Source organism: Protopterus annectens, chromosome 11.part0, assembly GCF_019279795.1.
Source record: "Protopterus annectens isolate FY-2018-M chromosome 11.part0, PAN1.0, whole genome shotgun sequence".
Classification (NCBI taxonomy): Eukaryota; Metazoa; Chordata; order Ceratodontiformes; family Protopteridae; genus Protopterus; species Protopterus annectens.
In genome coordinates this window covers 1,467,506,690-1,467,530,361 of record NC_056745.1, presented here as the reverse complement: position 1 = coordinate 1,467,530,361, position 23,672 = coordinate 1,467,506,690, and the positions used below count along the sequence as shown (strand labels likewise).

Genomic DNA, 23,672 nt, shown 5'->3' with positions numbered 1-23,672 from the left:
ATTAAGCTGCCATGAAACTCAGACAGCTAAGAAGCAAATGGACATTATTTTTTTTACGCTTGCTAAACCGAGTTTTGCTGTATAGCCAATATAAAATAAAAAGAAAAAAAGAAAATTGTGTGTGTGTGTGTGTGTGTGTGTGTGTGTGTGTACGTGTATGTGTGTGCATGCATGTGTGAGTGTGTGTGTGTGTGTGTGTGTGTGTGTGTGTGTGTGCATGTGTGTGTGTGTGTGTGTGTGTGTGTGTGTGTGCATGTGTGTGTGTGTGCATGTGTGTGTGTGTGTGTGTGTGTGTGTGTGTGTGCACGAGTGTGTGCGTGTATGCGTGTGTGCATGCATGTGTGAGTGTGTGTGTGTACATGTATGCGTGTGTGCATGCATGTGTGAGTGTGTGTGTGTGTGTGTGTGTGTGTGTGTGTGTGTACGTGTATGCGTGTGTGCATGCATGTGTGAGTGTGTGTGTGTGTGTGTGTGTGTGTGTGTGTGTGTGTGTGTGTACGAGTGTGTGTGTACGAGTGTGTGCGTGTATGCGTGTGTGCATGCATGTGTGAGTGTATGTGTGTGTGTGTATATATACGTGTGTGCAGATAAGAATACTGATTGTAACAGGCAATCCATAAGCATCGATTAGTTAAACATTAAGAGTTATGAAGCTCTTAATAATAGGCATTTTGGACTGATTTTAATCCACAGTGAAAGCAAAACTACAGACAGTAAAGGAGGTGGGGTGCCAAGATTTGCAATGCTTGCATTTCCTTTTTGTGGGTGCATGTGTTTCATTTATTTGTTCACAAGCAGTAATCAACCGGATAAATAAAGTAGCTGTATGTGTGTGTGTTTACAATTCATGCCTCTCAACTGTCCATATTTTTGCCTCATATTTTTCTTCTATTCTTGACAAAATGTGTGGCTTTCCTGCAAATCATCAAGAACCAAAATCACTAAATGACAGACAAACCGAAAATCCTTTATTCTAGTAACTTTGTAAGTTTAAATGAATAATATATAAAATCTGTCCCCATTTATAGGCCTTTGAATCACCCTTATTATTGTTTTTTTCCAGATTTCTTACATTACAAGGTTGACAGGTATGATTTGCATCAATGTGTGTGCACGCATATGTGTGTGTGTGTGTGTGTGTGTGTGTGTGTGTGTGTGTACAATTCATGCCTCTCAACTATCCAGATTTTTGCCTCATATTTTTCCTCTATTCCTCATAAAATTTATGGTTTTCTAGCAAATCATCAAGAATCAAAACTACTAAATAATGGCAAACTAACCCAAAATCTGTTATTCTAGCAATTCTAGCAATTTTCTAAGTTTAAAAGAACAATGTTCAAAATCTGTCCAAGTTTGATTCATTAGGTGAAGGAACTATTTTGCATCAAAATATATAAAAACATGTATAAAATATTTAAAAAACAAAATCAAATACAAAATAATTTTGCAAATTGCCCATTCACTAAGCCCAATAATGTCCTTCATAGTGTGTGCTATTGTGGAAATAACACCCTTCCAGCAGTGTAGAGGCCATTCCCTTGCTGCATTGATCCTCAGGACACCCCTGGGTGGGTGTTATTTCTGCAATAAAACACACTCTGTTGGACATTGTTGCTTGTATATTGCATTCTTCTTCTGTCCAGCAGAAGCCATTAGATGCTGCAAACAGCAGGTGACTGAAGTGATGTTCCCAGTATGTAAGTACTGAGTGGACAAAAGCCACAAATTGTGGCTGTAATTAAGTATAGAGAAATAAACTGTGATTTACTTTAATCTTGATGCAATAGTAACTATATTGCTTAGGTTAGGAGCAGATTGACTAAAGCAATAGTGTTGATTTTTAACATAAGTGTGAAGACTTTCAACACACAGCACCCTCAGTTTTCATTCTACATTGTATATTGCAAATAATTAATATTTTTGGCTGACTAGATATACACTGGGTCAAAATCGACTCAAGACTCAAGTGTGTGCAGGGTCTTTGAGCATATTGCTCACCTTTCAGTAACATCACAATACTCTCATTGCAAACATTAGTTTTCTGTTAGATAGCAGTGTATGGCTTTGTTTATTGCACTCCACAAAGGATATATCTCTAGTGCAGAAAACTTTCACAGAAAAGCAACAAAAATATTAGCTATACTATTTCAAGATGTAATGGAAAAAGATTGGTTGATAACATAAAGAAGTGTTCTTGAAGTGAAAGACTATATGGATAGGTAAACAAAAATCTGATATTTAGAAGAAAACAGGAGATTAAAATTTATACCGAAATAAGAAAAAATATTATTTACCAGAAACAGTGGTAAAATCTTAATTTAATGTTCATATTAATTTGAAATATGAGATAAAATAAAATAAAAAAAAATAATCAAAGGAAAGCAGTTATTATTAACTTGGCAGAAAAGATTGCTGGAGCAAATTGGCAAAGAGGAGATTTCAGTTCACCACAACAAAACTGAAATTAAGATCTTTAAAATGAAATAAGTTTTACTATAATTCGTAATCAATATATAATTGCAAGACCATACTCAGAAAAGATGTTTTATAATGAGATTCATCTTACTGTAAATAGCAGAAACACTTAGATATAGCTCATGCTTGACCTTCTCAGGCTCTTATTCTTCATCATCATCATCATCACCATCAGCCCCCTTTTCCCATTTTTTTTCCTACATGGGGGTCTCGGGCTTTTTTTTCCTGTATAATATACTTCCTGCATATTATATTGTTTAAATAGCAATGAAAATGTTGTGATAGGAGTACTGGTGTAAAAATAACCTTGTGGCCAGTTCTGTTCCTGTTCTTGAATGCATTTCTGTTGCTGCTGCAAATCATAACTTTTAAATAACTTATAAATTTCTCTAAAGAAAATAGAGAAGTCAGCAAACCAGGGGTGTGGAGATTGGTATTGGTTATGAGATGTAAAATAGGAGAAACATGGTTGTAATATATGGGAAACAACATAATTTTCCCTTCATACCTCAGTGTCTTTTCCAGAAGACATAATGTAAGAGATAAGGTGTGAGGAGGCGGGGAGTAAAGGGGACATTGAAGGGTGACATCAGTGTTGTGTTGGGGTCCTTGGGAAGAGAGAGTGAGGGAATATAACAGGAAGTGCCAAAAAGAGCTGATGGATGGGATAAAGCAATGTGAATTGAGTGACATATGGAGAGTTCTACATGGAGAGTAACATATGCAAAATTTGACAAGGATGAAAGATGATGCAGATAGAGTGAGGAGTATGTAGGTGACAACAGAATGGATCATAAGATCAAAGGAAATAGAAGGCAATTGGGTATTGCGACCTTTATACCTAACCAGTACCCATCCTCAGACTGAATCTCCCTTCTCTCAAGGTGGGCCAGGCCAGTAAAACCAGGGCTGAATTTGTGAATATCTACCCAATCATTCCTTTCCCATTCGAAAGAAGATAATGCAATGTAATGTTTAATTTGGAGTTAAAGTCTATTATAGAGGTGGAGATATCTCTTTGAATGAATCTATCTCTCTACCTTGTTTTATTTAACTGATAGTGGAGATTCATATCCTTTGTTTATTATTTGTGGAACTATTCCATTTGTGGAGACACAAAAGATCCGATCCAGGACCACTAGGTCCCTAATGGCTTTGACGGCAAGGCACAGATGTCTTCTCTGGAGTCCGTAATGCACTGAATAAAGTGCCAGTGCTTCTAGTCTTTTGTGATAGATTAAGGTATTCAAGCCATTATATTTTTAGTTAGGAAACTCTGAGGTCTTTCTAGTTGTTTGATATGTCTAATGAGACAGAAACTCATAGTGGCATTGTATTCAATAACTGGCCTCAGTGCTGAATATAATGGGTCAATTACCTTTTTGTATTTGGAAGACCTCAAATCAGGCACATTTTTAAAATGTCAATCTAATTCACTTAAAGTTACTTGTACAGAAGGTTTTGTCTCAACATACATTTTCTAATCAACAAGCATTAAACTCTAATGACTTTTTTATTTATTTATTTAGCATTTGTTTACCGGGAAAGTCCGACTTGAAACAAAGCCATTTGAAACTTTTTTTTTTGAAAATTTGACTTAGCATTATCGACTGACTATAAGCCTCAGTAATATACCTGAAAATCAAAAATGTTATGAAGGACATGGCAAATATACCTGAAAATCAAAAATGTTATGAAGGACATGGCAAAAATAGGAGGCAAAATCAGAGATGTTCTGCAAAATCAGGGATATTTGAGTGGAATGATTCTCATCTGTCCATTGCCTTGCCCTGTTGAGCTGGTTAGGTCTATCAACACATCTGTTTAGACCTTTACGTTCTATTTCTTCTGTATCACTCTTTTGGTTTTATTGTTTGTTTGTTTTATTACGTAAGTAGGTAGGTGGGTGACCCAAAGACCCCTTTTAACCATGACCCAGGTTCATAGAATGACAAACACTAAATAATATATGGGATAACAGATGTAAAAATACATAGAATCAGTACAGGAAGTAATACCAAAGTCATATGATGACAATAATTTGAGTAATAGTTTTAAATTGCAAATGTTTGCCAATAAACGCGTGAACAGTTAGTGATGCATGGTCATTGGAATACTGCAATGAATACTTTGATATACCTGTCAGTCAACATCTCTGAAACATTTATGCTTGTTATCAGCTAAGAGATGTTCCTGTTTTCTTAGAAGGTTAGAACTAGTTGTTTGTTTCTCATGTCCAGTAATAAGTTGTTCCAGCAGATGGGTGAGATATTAAAAGAATGGTTTTCTCGAGCATCGGATTTGAGTGAGGATCTTTTAAGTGAAATTACTTCCTCATTAGAGCCTCTAAGGGGGTAAATAGAAGTTTTGAGTATTGGTTTGAAGAGACTGGATGACATTTGTGTTTAATGACTGTTTTGAATAGAAAGGCAGATGGGAGGAAACTGGTATGTGCATTAACAGGAACCCAATTCGATTTTTCATCATTAAGGTGAGTTTTGGGATCTGAAAGTCTTATATAACAGCAGGTGCTAATGATGGTGGTTTGTAATCATATTACATTAATGGATGAGCTTAGGGCAATAAACTGACAGAGCACTTTCTATTAGTTTTCCATAATTTTGTTTGGCAACCATTTGAAATGTTGAGACTTGTTAGTGTGAGTCCCGGAAATGCAAGACTGAATGGCTAAAAATGCAGATTTACATATACTGTGTCTGAAATTGTCTTTTCTTAAAATATTCCCTTTTCCTCCAAGGTATGACATTCGAGAAGTTGATATATATAAGTTCAGGGGGTGCGGAGGAAAACAACTTTAAAGAGAAGAGTGATGGTGAACATATCATATTCAGCATATCGGGGCCCACACCTCTACATCTCGACGTTTCAACAGGGGGTCATCCTGCTCTCATTATCTTCTGATCTCATTTAACCTTTCCCCCAAAGTCCCCCCTTTTAACTTTCATTTTCTATTTACATCAAGAGAAGATTAAAGAGAAGAGTGATGGTGAACATATCATATTCAGCATATCGGGGCCCACACCTCTACATCTCGACGTTTCAACAGGGGTCATCCTGCTCTCATTATCTTCTGATCTCATTTAACCTTTCCCCCAAAGTCCCCCCTTTTAACTTTCATTTTCTATTTACATCAAGAGAAGATTAAAGAGAAGAGTGATGGTGAACATATCATATTCAGCATATCGGGGCCCACACCTCTACATCTCGACGTTTCAACAGGGGGTCATCCTGCTCTCATTATCTTCTGATCTCATTTAACCTTTCCCCCAAAGTCCCCCCTTTTAACTTTCATTTTCTATTTACATCAAGAATGTATCATTCATATTTGTTTTGTTTCCAGGTCCATGTTAAGCAGTGACTGTTTTTTGTTGTTGTCTACATCTATTAAAAGGTCATATGATATAACTTACATTTTTACTTTAATAATTTAATACTTCTGAGGAGGAAAGCAGTCTCTAACAGGCATTCTAACTTTTCCCAAAGAAGTGTAATTTATCACATTGTACTGTGTCTCGGTGGGCTTTATTAAATTAAACTGAAAATCTGAAACAAGTAAAGCTCCTGGACTAGATGGGTATACGGCAGAATTTTACAGAACATTTGGACAAAGAAAATATCAAAAATTCTGTTGGCATTATTTAATTATATAAAAGACAATGAAATTAATTATCTATTTTTAAACAACTCTAATACAATATTAATACCCAAAAAGAATTCTGACAATAAAAATCCATGGAATTACAGACCAATTTCCTTGATTAATCTGGACATCAAAATTTTAACAACAATACTATCAAATAGATTGAAAAAGGTAATATCAAATATAATATCACCAGGACAATCAAGGTTTATTCAGAATACACAAACATGGGGTAATATGCTAACATTAGACACGATGATATTATTATTAAAACAACATAATAACTCAGCGTATGCACTTGCAATCAACACATGCAAAGCTTTTGATAGGCTTAACTTAAACGTTCTGTTCTTGATAATGCCTCATTTTAACATACCCCAAAGTTTCATAGAAATAATCAAAATGTTGCATAAGAATACACATACCACACTCTATATAAATATAACAAGTTTATCCCCAATTAAAATTCAGAATAGAATCAGACAAGGATGCGCACTATCCCCATATTTTTCATTTATATATAGAGTCTCTCCTCTTAACTACAACTAAAAAAAAAACTATCATTATATATCAGAATTGTATAGTAATAAAATCACACTAATGGCTTTTGAAGAGTATTTAAATCTATACTTTACACTCCCAAGCACTGACTTAAAGAAAATATTGAAACCCATTAATAGGTTCTCAAACTTCTCTAATTACAAACAGAATCCAACAATGTCTTCAATATTCCCTATAAATCCAATAGAACCTATAAACACCTATCTTATAGCATTTGAAAGAAAACTAAATTATTCCTTAAACTACTTAGGGATATCCTTTCAACAAGATCAAACATTGTTCTGTCAAAATAATCTCTTAAAGTTGTGGACAAATATTGAACAGGATATCCTTAGATGGAATAAACTAAACCTCTTTTTTTATTAAAAGTAGCAATAATCAAAAAGAATATCCTGCCAAGGATACTGTATCAATTTAATGCATCAAATATAGTAATACAAACTAGTTAAAAAAATTAAATACATCCCTAGCAAAATTTATCTGGTACCCAGAATCTATCATGGTTGATTTTCAGAAACTAATATATCCAAAAGAAAGGGGAGGTTTGGGACTACTGGATATCAGATTATACTATGACATAATTAATTCAAATAGAATTATCAGATTATGACCCAAGCAGAAAAGAATGGAGTCCAATTTGGATCACAATATGGTACAAATATATCAATAACTGTAAATTTAACCCTAAAGCTCTTTCTTTTATAAACAGGGAAAGGCTTAAAACAGTAAAATATATAATTCATTGAAACATAAAATAACAAATTTACAAAAAAATAATAGAATCTTTAAACTTAAACTCTTTTAAAATCTTGCAGCCAATCCATCTAAATCCAAATCTCAGATTAAATAATGGTATGCAAAATCTGAGTGGATACCCCCTTCTTAAAGGAAAAAATATAGAGGACATATAGAGGTGTCATTTGACTATTTAAATTTCGCGGTATTGCAGTTACAAAGTTGTGGATTCTCACTTACTTGGTCTCGAGATACTGAAATGCGATATTTCAGTATTTTGAGCAAGTGAAGTGAATCCGTGACAGTACATACATTAATAACAAATAACACAAACAACCGTTCCTATTTTTTACACTGTCAAGAGTACACTCTTTGAACATGCTTTACAACAAGAGTAAAGCATAAGGAAGTAAAGATTCAAGGGGAAACCAGGAAAAGTTAACATAGAGGGTACTTATTAGGGGATAAAGGTTTACTGCCTTAGGGGCATGAGTTTTAGCTTATAAAAATGTTATAACAGTTTTACAAGAATATAGCTCTTATTTGTATATAGTTGGAATTTCTCTTGTTTATTTCAAGTTCAAGCCAAGATTCTTATCTTATTGTAATGGTTAAAATAATTTTTTAAAAATTAGATTTTTCATTTTATTACTGTGACTTCAAGGTAAATGAATATACTACAGAGATGTTTAGATATACACACCAAAAGAAATAAAATAAAAATATTTGAAAAAAAATTAAACTGATAAACTGGTTAGATCACTGTAGTTTATAAGCAAGTGGACAGCCTCTAGAAATCTACAAATAGTAATCTCAATGCAAAGATTATTTTGGGTATTATATAGACATATACTTACTTGCTTTAACTGCTTTATGCTACTCGCTCGAATGGAAGCCATAAGATCATCATGTAGGCATCTCTGCGGTGTGGAAGGCCTAGACCTTTCTTCAGTTTTCATATCTGATACAGATTTCAATGAATTTTTCACTTCTTTCAAAAAGTGGTTTTCTTTCTCCTTCTTTCTTCTTTTGCTCTTGAGTTTCTGTTGTCCGTTCTGGAGTTTCTGCTTCTGTTTCTCCTGAAGTTTTATAGCTTCTGCAATGTTTCTTGTTGGTGATTTCTTTTCTGGAGCAGGTAGTGGAGGTGGAGGTGGGGGAGGAAGAGGGGGTGGAGGTGGGGGAGGAGGAGGGGGTGTGGTAACAGGTGGTGGTACATATTTTTCTGCTTGTACCTTCTTTGGAAGTTTTGGAGAAGACCATGGTGAGCCTTTTGGAGTTGAATAAGGTGAAGACACAGGAGTGCTTTTTTGTAAAATTGTAGACCTTGGATTAAATGCTGAATCAGAACTTGCTGCTTTTCCCATGTCTTGTTGCTTTTGCTCTTGAAGGCGCTTCTGTCTTTGTCTGTCAAGATTTCGGGTGAGAATTCTAGTCATTGACATTCTAGGCCCTGGGAGCTCAAAATGATAGCCTAACTTTAACACAGTATTATTGTTCTTTAGTAGTTCAGCTATTTCCATTTCAACCTGCCCTCCTAGTATATGCCTCTGATTATGAAATCTGAACTCTGTTACAGATGTATTGTACTGCAAAGCTTTTATGATAGCAATGATTCCTTTTCCTGTTACAAAATTTGAGTCAATGTTTAAGCTCATTACACTTTGATTGCTACTTAACATACGTGCTATAGCCATGGCCACATGGTCATCAGCATGCGTGTTGGCTAGGCTAAAGGCCTTGACAACTGAATTATCCTTAAGTGCATCTGCAAAACGAACAAGTGCCTCTGTAGTGACATTTTCAATGTTATTTAGGTTTACTTCCGTTAAGTCAGGGTCATTGTCCCTGACCATTTCGATGGTATCCTCAATAACAGTTGGGTTTCCAGAGGGTCGGTTTGCAGCCATTTTAAGGTTTGGCAATGCCTCTGTGTCTTGACTGCTTTTTGCAGGCCTTTGTATGTTTTCTCTGCAGTCATTTTTGAATTCTCTGTTGTCGGGATAACCAGTGCAGTTGTGTGCATCATGGCCATTACAGGTAGCAGAGACAGCATCTGCACTTTTACCACTTTCTTCCAACGTATTTTCTTCAGCATCATCATCATCACTTTCCTCTTCGGTTACTGCTGCAGCTTCACTTTCAGTACTTTCTTCTTCGGTATATATGTCTGCGTCTGAATCATCGCTGTCACTTTCTGTAAAGTTATCCTCATTATCTTCCTCTTCGTTAAGATCTTTTTTCAAATCCTAGCAAGAAGACATTACAATTAAATTATTGATAATGTATTTATTTTAGTCATTTAAATTAGCCATGCTAAGAACAACTTATATGTCACTTTTCAGAGCAATCATAAAATTTAATTAATTTTCAAGTATACTACTTTTTTTGGTTTATTTATTGTATTTATTCTTTGAACACCTACAGATGGAGAAGTCTCTCTGTCTTTGAAGTGTTTCAGTTTAAAAAAAATTGTGTCATTTTACTATACACCCCCCCCTCAAAAAAAAAACAAAACAAAAAAAACAAAACAAATAGCCACTTTATGCATCACTGCATCACATACTTGCAGACTGTATGTTTAGTTGGGTCTATATTGTATGAGCGAAAGTTCATATGAACGAATGCTCTAATGAGCGAAAATGCCAGACATCGAACGTTGTATTGTGGGGGCTGCACCCTCCACCCCCCCGCTAAATATATATTCCAACTCCGAGATCACACTACAGTGAGGAAAGAGCAAATATTCCTATCTTCACTGTACTGCAACCCCAGAAAAAGCGTTTTGATGCCCGGCATTTTCGCTCATTAGAATGTTCGTTCATATGAACTTTCACTCATATAATATAGACCCTGTTTAGTTAGTTCCATTTCTGTGGGTTTGTGCCCCACCATAACCTCCTCTCCCTTTACAAGTAGCTATGTAGGAGTTAGGGGGCACTAGTCCCCTTACAAATGGTGTTATCTAAAAATGCAGTTTGCTGTTGCAGTTGATGGGATATATGTTTTTAGAAGCATGAACACTTTATTTTAAAAGTTACTAAATTAAAGCACCAGTTATTTTGGATAGGGGAGCCAATATTTTACAACTGTCCCAAAAATTAAACTTTTGTTTAATAAAGTGATACAATAACAGCTCAGTCAGCATGCTAATGTTATAAGACCAAAATCATTCATTTTTGTTTCCTGACTATTGCTGTGCCTTTTCAGGACTTAGAATGTTATTTAGAATTATCATTTTTGATAGTTACAGAGGTCTTTCTGGTATCACCAAAAAATGTGCATTTTGTAACCCTGCTCCCAATATACAGAATGTAGGTGGTAAACGTAATTCAGTAGTTTGAACAATAAACTGGTGTTCACATTTATTGTTGTAAATTCAGTTTTATTTGGTAAAAAGCTTGCAAAAACTACCCACAGATTTGAGTCATTTTAAAGCAGATATACAGCAATAAGATTTGGGAGTTCTCTGAAAAAAAAAAAAAAAAAAATATATATATATATATATATATATATAGCGATACATATGCATGTATGTATGTATGAATCTACACACACACACACACACACACACACACACACACACACACACACACACACACACATGGTTCATAGGTTCATAGGTAGGTACTAGGCTATTGGCCCTAGGGCCTATATAAGCCTAGCCAAAAGTGAACCCTGGCTTTCGCCACCCAAGAAAATTATTTTCCTGTGTGCCTGTCAAGCAGAGCCACAGAAGTGATCCCTGGGGTGAATTTCCTATTTCCCATCCACTCATCAAGCTTTTTCTTGAAGAGTGCTAATGAGGAGCTCTGTTTGACATAGGTAGTCTGTCGCAGAGTATGGGAAGTCTCTGGGACAGGAATCTATCCCTCCAGCATGTTCTGTTTATTGTGGTGACAAGGTTTAGGTCCCTAGAGCATGTAGCTTGGAGGGATTGGGATTTCTTTAAGTGGAGCATGTCCAACAGCTCTGGGTTAGACATAGCTTTGTATGTTAGGCAGAGATCGCCTCTGAGTAGGCGATATGCGACGAAGTAAACCTGGAGTTTTTTGATATATCTTTTATACATATGTGTGTATATATATATAAAATTTAAAATGTCAGCACTCACCGGTTAAGGTGGTATATAAATAAATAAATATATATATATATATATATATATATATATATATATATATATATATACACATTTTTTATATATATATATATATATATATATATATATATATATATATATATATATATATACTTGCAACATGAATTATAACTTGTAAAACTATTTTGGTTTCAGGATTCTAAAAATAATTTGGGCTGACATATGGTAGCAGATGTAAAAGAGAAACAGGGCACAGCAGAGGCATATATTTATATTGTTTGATGCAAAATATGACCAGCCCTTTGCTACAGACAGCTTGGAGTCTAAGAAGCAGGAGTCATTGCTGAGTGGCATTTTCATTTGGCCCTGGGGTAAGAGGAAGGAGAGGGTATATGTAAGAGGATGGCTGAGCTAGGACCGATGCCGGCTGACAGTAAAATCTATATGGATCCGACAGAGTCCTGGACTGATAACAGCAGGGATTGGGACATAGTTATCTTGGGGTGCAAAATATCCAGGACGGACAAGGTAGCAAAGACAGGTTAGGGTGGCAGTCTACAAGGAAAGAATAGAGGAAGAAATGATGGAAGAAGGGGTGATGAGGTAGAGGGGGAAATAGGGATGTAGCAGTATGAGATGGGGAAAGGGGTAAGGCACCAATAGCATGTTTTCTAGCAATAAGTTGCTAGGGCAAAATGGGAAAACTGGTAAACTGCCATATTATTTAGGTTACCTAATGTGGTTTAAGGGATGTTGACTTGCTCAGGAAGAGGATCAAGGGATGGGCAGGAAAAAAAATGTTATTATGGGATGACCTCAATCTGCCAGAGAGAGAGAGAGAGAGAGAGAGAGAGAGAGAAACTGGCTAGGATGGTTTGAGAGTGTCTTTATGCATATTAACTAGCAACCTTTGTAGAAAAAGAGGGCAGAGTTTTTATGTGTAGTGTTGTAAAGAGTACAGATTTGAATGAGGTTATTATATAAGGCAACACTGAAAGAATCACTTTGTATAGTGAGATGTGTGAGACTGGGAGATGGGAATGGTTGCACAGGTAAGACCTAAAATGAAAAAGATTAAGAAAGTTGAGATACAGAATAATTTAATATGTATGTGTTTGATGATTAAAGGGGTCTGAATACGAAAACTGCTTTTATTAGGTGATTAAATTTAACTTCTTATTCTATTGGCTAAGTATATTAGCAATGCAGATTTAATATTTTGGTAATTCAATTTCATTTACATTCACCGTAATATAAATTCTGTTCTACAAGCTAAAAATAAACCTGGTGACACCCATTCCTCTGTTTCTGACAGAAAGCTTTGGGAATATCTTCCTTACCAACTGACTTGCACCCTAAAGAAAAAAAGCTTCATGCTTGAATAAATAAATAAAATAAACTAACTTCCTTTTATTGATTTTCACTGGATACAGTTAAATCTTACTTAAACGTTGTCACGACCAGGAGTTATTGCCATTGCTTATCCTATTGTTCATGTTCTATGTTTATATATTTTTTTCTATTTCTGTTGACATATGACCTTTTACATTGTCAGTCTCTGTAAATGCCTTTCATGTTTAACATTGTTAGGTCTGTGCTTCACATATATTGAATATGTACTGCTGTTCACTTCCTTTCATATTTATCACTGCTGCTAACACAATGTTAGGCACTGTTTTCTACAGGTGTATGTACATGCACTTTCTGTCACTGTCCAAATGTCCAGCACTAGCATAACAATCCATTCAACATTACACTCCTTTGTATTTACATGGTCACCAATAAGTATTTATCTTTATGCACATTTTCTTATCCTGATATTACCTCGTTTACAATTCTAAACTGTTTAGTTAATCCACTGCATAACTGTGGTAACATAATGTCCATTTATTATAAACTACATTGTTTTTTAAATGTTATCCTGATAATAGGTGACTTAATGTACTGTACTAAATAAGTTTCATGTAGTGTAGTAATAGTTTACATAGACAATTACTGATATATATTCCTCTTTCTATGTCTCATTGCTAAAAAGAACTAAAATAAAGTAAAAATAATTATGTGTCTTCAGTTTTTCACTGTACGGTTTTATTACTGGAGCTTTTTTCCCAGGGACTCCGTTAAAATGAATGGGTATTCCAAGTTAAAAAGTGTACTGAATAAATATATATTTCCTGTGTTGAGTACTTTGTTAACTGCTGTGTTATACCTGTTGTAGATTACCACACTGAGATAGGGTCACTTAATAAATGGGTTGTTACATCAGATAAGTTTGGGTTACAGTGGATGAGATGTTTTGAGTAAATAAGCAGCCATGGATTGAAACATTTATTCATTGTTTTTGGTCATATGAGCTGTTAATAATGTAATGAACTGTAGTTATAAAAGTAGTCATGTGAAAGGAGGGATGAGAATAGCTTACATTTAGGGCTCCGCTTAAGTTGTATTATATGCTATAGCACTGAAAAATGTTTCCAGTGCTGTCATGTATCAAGAGTTTACAGTTTCACTGCAATGCATAACTTATAGGTCATGTCATGTGTAGTTTAAGCTATATTTGTAAGCATTGTTTGTGTCAGATTTAACATACAATTACAGATTGATTCACATGCCTTCTATGCCTTCTCGTGTCCACATGTCACAACGGAGGGTGGCCAATGAATGCAAGTATCTGCTGCTAAGGGTATCCAAAATAATGGAGCATTCCTTATAATCCCTGAGTTATAGCATGGCTATGCCTCTATTCCAGGCAGATCTTGCTAATAAAAACAAAGGATATAACCTAAGGGTCTATATTATAACATCGAATTTTATAAAGTTTGAATGTTATATTATCTAACCAGTAATGTCGAATGCTGAAAACAGCGAAGGTGCAGGACATCGAATTATTTTCCAGGGAAAGAATTCAGTGGGCCGTTGCTGTGGCTTCGCTGTTTTCAGCGTTCGATATGTTGGAACGTTACGGGTCGGGTTCAGGTAAGTGTGCGATTGTATGTAGGTTAGGGTTAGGTGAGTTAGAGTTAGGGTGCGGGTCAGGTAAGTGTGCGGTTGTGTGTAGGTTAGTGGGCAGGTTAGGTGAGTTAGGGTTAGGGCGTGGGTGAGGTGAGTGTGCAATAGTGACAGACCTTAGGGTTAGGGTGGGGTTAAGGTAAGTGGCTAGCTAGTAGTGTATGTAAAGTTTAGTTTAGGTTTAGGTGTAGGATTTTAAGTGTATGTGTGTGGATTGCTGTTTTTTGTGTGTGTTTGTGTTTGTATGTTTCTCGGAATAGCAATTTTTTCCCTGGGAAAAAAATCGCTATTCTGACTGTTCGATGTTTGCAGATTTCGGTGTTTAGGGTTCGATATTATAACATTCGATGTTTACGAACTTCAATGTTATAATATAGACCCATAACCTAAAGCAGCTAAGCTGTAGAAAAAAAGCAGCTAAGTTGTAGAAAAAACCTACCACCAAGTTTTAGAAATCCTTTCAGGTATTTTATTTATTTATTTATTTATTTTTTATTTTTATTTAACATTTGTTGACCGGGAAAGTCTGACTAGGTTCCACAGATCCTGTTTTCAGCGGAGGCCCGGGGAGCAATGCTCCAGAAGCATGTCTTTAGAATGTGGGAGGAAACCGGTCATTGCATATAGTTTTAGAACACAGACCTGTTTATTGATTCTGGTGAGCACTTTCAAAAGCATTCCCTCAGATCACCTCTAACACTACTGACAATTTTCTAGTTTATAATTACTAAGGGTGGCTTGAACACAGTGAAGTAAGGATGGCCTACTATTGTTATTTAAATGTAGTACCAGAGTGAGGCTAGGATGGCCTAGCTGATCTCCAGTCAGGAGGTTGGATGGTGTAGGTAATAGTGGTAGAGTTACCCAGTTGGAGCCAATCTAGTATGGACAAATGGGAATTTGAGGAGGTATATCATGAGCTGGTGAATTGTTGGTGAATATGGGATGGTGATAGGTAGAGGAGTGGTTCCTGATTTGCATATTGGGTATGACTGGACATGACTCTAGGATGGAGATAGTTGGAGGGGATGTGCCATGAGTTGCATATTTATCTTTGGATGGTATCTCAGTAGGCATTCAGTTTGTGAACATCAGAACTCTTTTATAAACAGGAAGAGAGGATGGAGAATGCAAATCAGTGAATAAAAGTTTAAAATCTGCAGAATGTAACATCTGAGACCTGTTTTGAGTAGCTTATGTTTGTGTGAGTCATGTGTTAGGGGTTAAACCTAAAACTGGTATCAGTATTCAAATATGATGCTCAGACATCTCCACTGATGATCATAAACACTTATTTTTATCCTAGATGAAATATTGTAAAATAATTTGTACTAAAATATTACTTATTAGTATAGAAGTAATTCTTTCTTGGGTAAATTCCAATAATCTAAGAGGACCTTTTTGTTATAATATATAGGTAGAGTCCATTGTAATGTGCTTAAAAGCTACCAAAATATAAACTAATCAAAAAGTATAAATAAAGGAGAAATGCAATTCAGCGTAGTGACTCAGATACCAAAATGAACCTGAGTGAAGATAGTGTGGGAGGGACAGATGAAATTACTGATGGCCTACTGTTCCACCCTGGGAGAAGAACCTTGGTTACTGATGGCCTGCTGTCCCACCCTGGGAGGAGAAACCTTAGGGGATACTACTAATCATTTGACTCCTACTAGAGAAAAAAAATCTAGGTACAGTGCACCAAAGTAGTGGAGTTAGAAGGAAAGATGCCTATAGCATGGTGTCTGGCTATTCATGTGGTATGCACTATGTGTTAATGTACATTTTACCACTTACATAGGGAGAGATGGCCAATTTTGTTACAAAGATGAAGACATTCAGCTACTGGTTTATTCTTTTTGATGTAGGCCAACCCTGGGCCCTTAGTGTTGTAAGGCTCATCTTCTCAAGATGTCACTGGACCCATATACATTAAGCTGCTCCATTTGGAATTGGCCATTAAATATCTACAGGCATCTCTTCTTCTTCTTTCAGCTGCTCCTGTTAGGGGTCGCCACAGCAGATCAACTGTTTCCATTTCTTCCTGTCCTCTGCATCTTGCTCTGTCACACCAACCAACTGCATGTCCTCTCTCACCACATCCATAAACCTTATCTTCGGCCTTCCTCTTTTCCTGTTACCTAGCAGCTTCATCCTTAGCATCTTTTTCCCAATATACTCTGCATCCCTCCTCAGCACATGTCCAAACCAACGTAATCTTACCTCTACAGGCATCTCTAAAGTATGTAAATAGACAGGATTATAAAACCTGACATTCTTTGGGGAATGGGAAGAAAGTTAATGGTCGGGGGGGGGGGATACTTAAAAGAAAAAATGCAATGAGTATGCAAATTCAAGTTACTAATTCACAAATTCCTTGTTGACATTGTGTATTAATAGCATTGTATATTGGCAGAATTCTGGGAGACAAGTACATAAACAAACAGACACAAATCAGCTGTGGTAGAGATGAGCGCATCAGGATTATAAGGCACTCCAAGGTTGTGTGTTACTTGACCATTATTGTACAGTATCTGCTTACAAATTCTGGAGTAAAGCCCCAATAATCTATCAAAAACATAAGTATTAAATATACGACATCGTTGACCATTGCTATTATACTTTGGACTACTAGTTGTTTTTTTTCTGCTTTGTTTTCTGTGCATTTAGTAAATTAACACACTTCTGAAAATAGTTCTTTTTAACTTGTTTCAGCTTTTAAGTGTGTGTGTGTGTGTGTGTGTGTGTGTGTGTGTGTGTGTGTGTGTGTGTGTGTGTGTGTGTGTGTGTGTACATGTATGTATGTATGTATATAATATATATATATATATATATATATATATATATATATATATATGTGTGTGTGTGTGTGTGTGTGTGTGTGTGTGTGTGTGTGTGTGTGCGTGCAATGAATCTGGAATACTGAATATTGTTATTTTAAGACTATCATGACATTTTCCTCCATTTTTATATATATTTTTCTGTATATTTCATATGATCTCTTGCATGTTTGCACAAAATAATTTATATGATATAAATGTACTTTATAATGACATTACTACTGTTATCTGGAGGATTGAACCCAGTGTCCTCTGCATTCCTTGCGGTTGTTACAGTCACTAGTTCAGCATTATTGATTTTACCTGCAGTAGCACATACAGATGTTAATCTGAGGTGTTCTGTCTTTATTGTGAGACAGTGAGAAGCAGGAATGCCTGAAGAATGATTAGACAAGTAAATGTATTTTTAAAGCATATGTGTAATAGTTTATTTATCAAACATAACAGATTTTTTGTTTTTTGTTAGGTCTTTTTTTTTCCAGAGATCAAAATTTCTTTTTTGTTGAAGTGTTGAAATTGTAGTTTTTCTGACGCAACAAATATGTTACTTTGATGAATTGCTAACTGTGGGTGAATTTGCTGATGCTGTGTAGTATAAATCACGGGGGCAAGAGGTGATTTGTTATTTTTTCTATGTTTATTTTGCCTTGATCTTACTTTGGTTTGTGTCAAGGCTATATAATATTTCTCCTACTATCTCAGAATCCCTACTCATTACTTCCAGTGGGGGAGTTTTATTCACATGGTGTTATATAAATATTATCAGGGAGAGACACACATCTTCTGATTGTCCCATTAATGTAATATATTGCATAACCAGTGGTAGAAATTATTATTCAAAATACTTTAACATGATTGGGTAAACCTTATAAACATTGGGCTGTTAATTTTGCATAAAGTCAAACAAAAAGCAAGAACAGCAAAGACTCTATGGAATCAAATCCTATCACTGAGTATCCCCTCAATATCTCAGTAATCTTGCCAATAAACCAATGACCTCAAATGCCATCTGTTGTCAGCTCTTTTGATTGTCAAATGCTGTCAAATGCTATAGTCTAATAATGCTTTCAAAAGCTGTTAAAATAGTCATCAAATGCTGCTTTTTTACAGCTGTCAAAAAGCTATTAAACTATAGCTGTTAAAAGGCTAAAAAGTTATTAGCCGTCATGTTTATCATTGCCAAGCAATATGTAAATACAGCATTTTTTCTTCTGTATATTTTCTGTAGTGCTATAAAGCACAAAGCAGAATGTTATGACCCCACTATGATTCCTCATAGTAGAAGGAAGTACAGTTTGGTTATAGCATGGTATTAACACAGAATAGTAGCAGATTGCATTGCATCTCATAAAGTACAAAGCAGAATGTCAAGCTTCAGACCAGAAATAAAAGTACTTCTTGTCAGAATTATTTACCTGTACATTGCTATAAAGGGTAACACAAAATGCCATAGCTTCACTGTGAACCACTGGCTCAGTCAGAAAATCACAGCTTCGTTATTCAGAGTAGAACTTTTTAAAACAAAATAGTTCTATATTGTCAAAATATTTTTTTTGTTTGATGAAAAGGAAATCAGAATATCAAATTCTAGTCAAGCAAGTACTTCAGTGGCAATTTGTTGAATGGCTTAGTCTCAACAGGCCAATGGCCTCTTTTCTGGGAAAAAGCCAAAGTGATTTCCATACTGAAAAATTAGTTAAAATGCACACACATACACGTGCACACACACACACACACACACACACACACACACACACACACACACACACACACACACACACACACACACACACACACACACACAAAACTCACTGATACAGAGAGACATTTACTGACACCCTACTCACATACAAGTACACACAAACATACACAAGTGCACACACACACACACACACACACACACACACACACACACACACACACACATATGCAAACACATTTCTGCACATCTGCAATTAGATATATACATTCACTATTATCTAGCATTTCTAAATAGTAAAATATATGAAATTTTCCCCTATAACAAACAAGGACGGGGACTACTTTTTCCTATGAAACATGAGAAAACAAACTAAAAATTCTTAAAATAAATAATATAATAAAATAAACAACAAGACAAAACTTTCAAACAATGAAGCCATTTCCAAATGCAGTAATGCCTTCTAGGGTGGGGTTTATGGGGAACTATGGGAAAGTGGTGACTTTTGGGATTAGAAAGGCCCTCTGCCTGCAGCATCAGGCTTGATAACACCTTTGTGTGGTCTATTTCCATATAATGCCCACCTTGTCCACCAGCATTGCTTTCTTAAATAATGCACAGGCATAACACAATAGTCACAGCAAGAATCACTTGTTGAGGATGTTAGTTCCATGTAAAATCCTTGCTTAAAATGGCTGAATATGTGAAACTCAATATTGTACTTTATAAGTGCAATATGCTAGCAACTTTAGCTATGCAGAAGCAATAACTGAATGGTCGTACCAAATTCAGTTCTTACGACAATATAAGAAACTACATGTAGGACGTCTTTAATTTTTACTTGGTTAGTAGGTTGGTAGTTTCCTAGGTGTCTTACCATAATGGTGCTCTGTGAGGATAAACTGATTAGCATACACTTACAGAAACATTACTTTCCTGTGGAGTTACTTTTTTAATTCAGTTATGGATGATAAAGTAAAACTAGCATTGTTCCTTGCCCAGTACAAAGTTTAGAGAAACTGTCACCACTTTCTCCGTCACAAAATATGACAGTTGAAAAAGTTAATTTTAAAAGACCAACTGTATTATTAATGTGATGAAAACATTGATCACTACCACAGCAGTATCAAAACTGGCCACTTGAAAGTAAGATTCTCCATGACTCCCACCTCTCTAGCACATTTCTTGACCCACTCCCAAGGTGTCAAAAGAATCAGTTTAATTCTGTGATTTAATTCATCCTTTGAATAATATTATTACATATCATACCACTCATGTTATTAATAACCAGTCAGTGGCTGGGTCTAGCAGTGATACAGTTTCTTATAACCTTCTAATAAAAGAAGAAGGTGAACAAACTAAAGCAATACCATAAGACAATTCCACCTCATATATTAGCTATTTCCAAAATTGTTATAGCTAATCAGAACAATTCCATCTCTGAACTGTGCAGTTTCTTAAATTATCTTTGTCATTTAAGTGAGTGATTCCATCTCTGAGCTGTGTTGCTTCTTAAACTGTTACTATTATTTAATACATTGAGTTGAACAAGTATGTGTTCTTTGTGACAACTATTACTGTTCACAGCTCAACAGAAAGGAAACTTGACTGTTACTGGACGATTGAACCCAAGATCCTCTGCATTCCTTGTGGCTGTTACAGTCATTGGACCAACAAAGAACCTCTGCCCAGTTAGGCTCCTGTTTTCTCCCAAGGGCAGGATTTCCTTTCGACTAGGATGCCACAATGAAAGTGATTTTAAATGTACAAGCATCCAGTGCTGTGCAAACCACAAACCTGGTATTGTACCTTTTCTAGTATCTGGAGAACATTTGACAGGCGGAAGTGCCATGAGAAACATGATCCCCATAAAGTACATCAGAAACAGAACACAACATGCATTTATTTTTAGTTATTAAAACTGCTGCTTGAATACGGAAGATGTTTGCATTGTATTAATAGGATGTTCTGCATTTTTCAGGAGATACATTGAAAAAGTCATTAACTTTATAGGCCCCCATCATTTCTATTTCAGAAATTGTTGTGCTACTTAAAAATAATTTCATAAAACTGACTTATGTAACATTGTAGTTTGTTAATCTCTAACTAAAATATTTTATTACTTACCATTTGTTTTTACCTTCCTTACACAGTGACTTAGTTTCTGCATGCTGCCTTCTTTCTTTAATGTATGTGATAAATATAATCCAGAGATGTCACTATACTAAAATCACTCCTTTTTCTGTAGGTCTCAGAATGAACTGTAATGCTGAAAAAGCATTAGTTCCTTTCATTTTTTTTTCAAAATTTTAATAAGAGACAGAAGAATGTGTGCGGGTGTAAGTATCAAATGAAAATCAAACAAGTATCTTGAATACAAAACAGCATAACTTTATCCCACATCTTCTTCAAAAAGGTATGTATGGAGGGTGGGGTAAGGTGGGGGGTGTCAAATGCACTAACAATTGAAAATCAAACAACTAAATCCAATGTTGAAAAAGTATTATTTCATTCAATACCTTTCTGAGCATTTCAACTATAAGTCCAAGTATGTGTGTTGGTGAAGAAAACAGTATGAACTAAAAGTCAAGGTTACAAAATAAAAGGTCTTTTTTAATTCTTGTTATTCATCAAACAGACCCAACATAAACTAAATAAAGATAAAAACATATTTAGAAAATGACTTCAAATATAACAGTAGCAGCTGGGTTGTGCACGATTTACCCATTTGTGATTAGACCACTTGGTCTTTGCCTCTGTTTTCTCTAAATATTAATTTTAACCAGTGTTTCCCAGTAATCAGATGTGAATAAATAAAAATAAACCGTCAACTGCTAAAATACAATACCTGACTTAACTGCTAAAGTCTAATACCTGGGTAAATACTTCCAAACTGATGCACTGTGTGTGGCTGATTGTACAACCTGCCATGCCTTATTGCTTAACTGATAAACTATAAATGTTTCTCTTGTATTCCTGAGTGTTTAACACTTTTATTATAGCAGTAAATGGACTCTGCCAGTGCAGACAAGACAAATTTGGGCAAATCTCATTTTTGTTTCTTTTCTTCTCTATTAAAACACATTGGATTCATGTCCAATGTAATGTCTGTTGTGTAATTTTGTAGTCTTTATCATACCGGGGATGTACTCATTTTGACAGCATATCTCTGGCATACATACTAACAGACGTTTTTGTATTTGTTAGTATTAAAGTGGTTTAAAAATCACATTATGTACCGTACATGTTTAACATGCTTTGCTTCATCCAGGTAGTGCTTGAAATGAGTCCATTGCAGTCAGCCAAGTAAACTAAACAAAAATAAATGCATAGCCTCACACAGATGTTTTTTTTCAATAAAAATCATGCAGACTGAAAGATTTATATTACAACACAAAAATCATATGATATAAATAAACTTACAGCACACATGCATATTTTAAAATAGTTTTCTTCTATCTACCCATCATAACTTGTAGCTAGGAATCATTCTCATTCACACACACAAGTCATTGCTGTGATGGTAACAAATAATTATTTATTGCTGAATGACAGCAAATCTGCCATATGAGTTAATCTTTTAAATAATGTGATGATCAAAAATACTCATTACCAGCAAAGTCTAATTATCACCTTTAAGTGTTATTCGTGGCTGATGATGTCAATATTATCTCAGCAGATATTTATATATCCATTGAGAAGGTTTACACATCCATTGAGAAGTTTTATGTGCTTATTCCGTGTCAGCCCAGTTCCAGTAAACAGTACATAGAACATGATACTAGAGGTCTGACAAGTGAAAAAAAAGTGGAAATAAAGTTAAATATTTACATACCTTGTCTGGTGTTGCTCTCTCATTTTCCAGAAGTCTTTGAGTCTCCTTTTCCCAATAGGCCATTAATGCTTTTCTGTCAAATGAACCTGTCGCTGGCTTCTCAGTCAGAGCTTTCTGCCTGAGCCCAACAGGGATGTTAATATCAGGGTCGAGGTCCTCTAATTCTCTTTCCAGTTCCTCGATTTCTTCATTAGTTAGAGACGCTAACAGTTCATCTTCATCGATATCCTCATATTTATCAAGTTCTTTTCTATAACCAAAGTCAGACATGGTTTCTTTAGGTTGGACACTAAAGGTAATACAGTATCTGATATGCTCTGCTCTCAGCTTCCTGCGCAGAACGTCACTTTCTGTTGTTTGTCTGAAAACTGATTGCTTGATGTTCTGGAGTAAGCTTTTAACACTGAACACTGGGGGGCTTTGCAACAAGGTGTTATGGACTGAAAGCATGCACTGTTTTAAGCATCAGACGTCAGGCAAAACAGTTGTACAGATGGAATGTGACATCAGTTGAGTGTTTTGGAGTCTGGCTGAGAGCGGATCATTGACACATTGTTCATTTCCAAATATAGCACATCATGTCAGTATATAGGCATAAAATGGGAAGGACTCACACACATGGAGACAATAGATAGATTAGAAAACAAGCAGTTTCTGTTTTTGCCAGTTCTGTCTGGAAGTAGATTTCTTCTGGTAGTTTCAGCTTGTTATGTATCTGTTGAATAAATTTGGAATAAAACTGGGTTTTACTCTAATGTGTA

At 35.5% G+C, this 23,672-nt stretch overlaps 1 protein-coding gene across 1 annotated transcript in view; it reads right to left on the bottom strand.

Moving 5' to 3' along the window:
• The window catches only part of LMOD2 (leiomodin 2), a 43,066-nt gene extending 19,759 nt beyond the window's left edge, over positions 1 to 23,307 (bottom strand). Inside the window, exons 1-2 of the mRNA XM_044088775.1 lie at positions 22,912 to 23,307; positions 8,290 to 9,678 (exon numbers count right to left, since the gene is read on the bottom strand). Coding sequence (XP_043944710.1) covers positions 8,290 to 9,678; positions 22,912 to 23,181 — 1,659 coding nt within the window. The 5' untranslated portion in view covers positions 23,182 to 23,307. The remainder of the gene's footprint in view (positions 1 to 8,289; positions 9,679 to 22,911) is intronic.
• Positions 23,308 to 23,672: the final 365 nt, after the last annotated feature.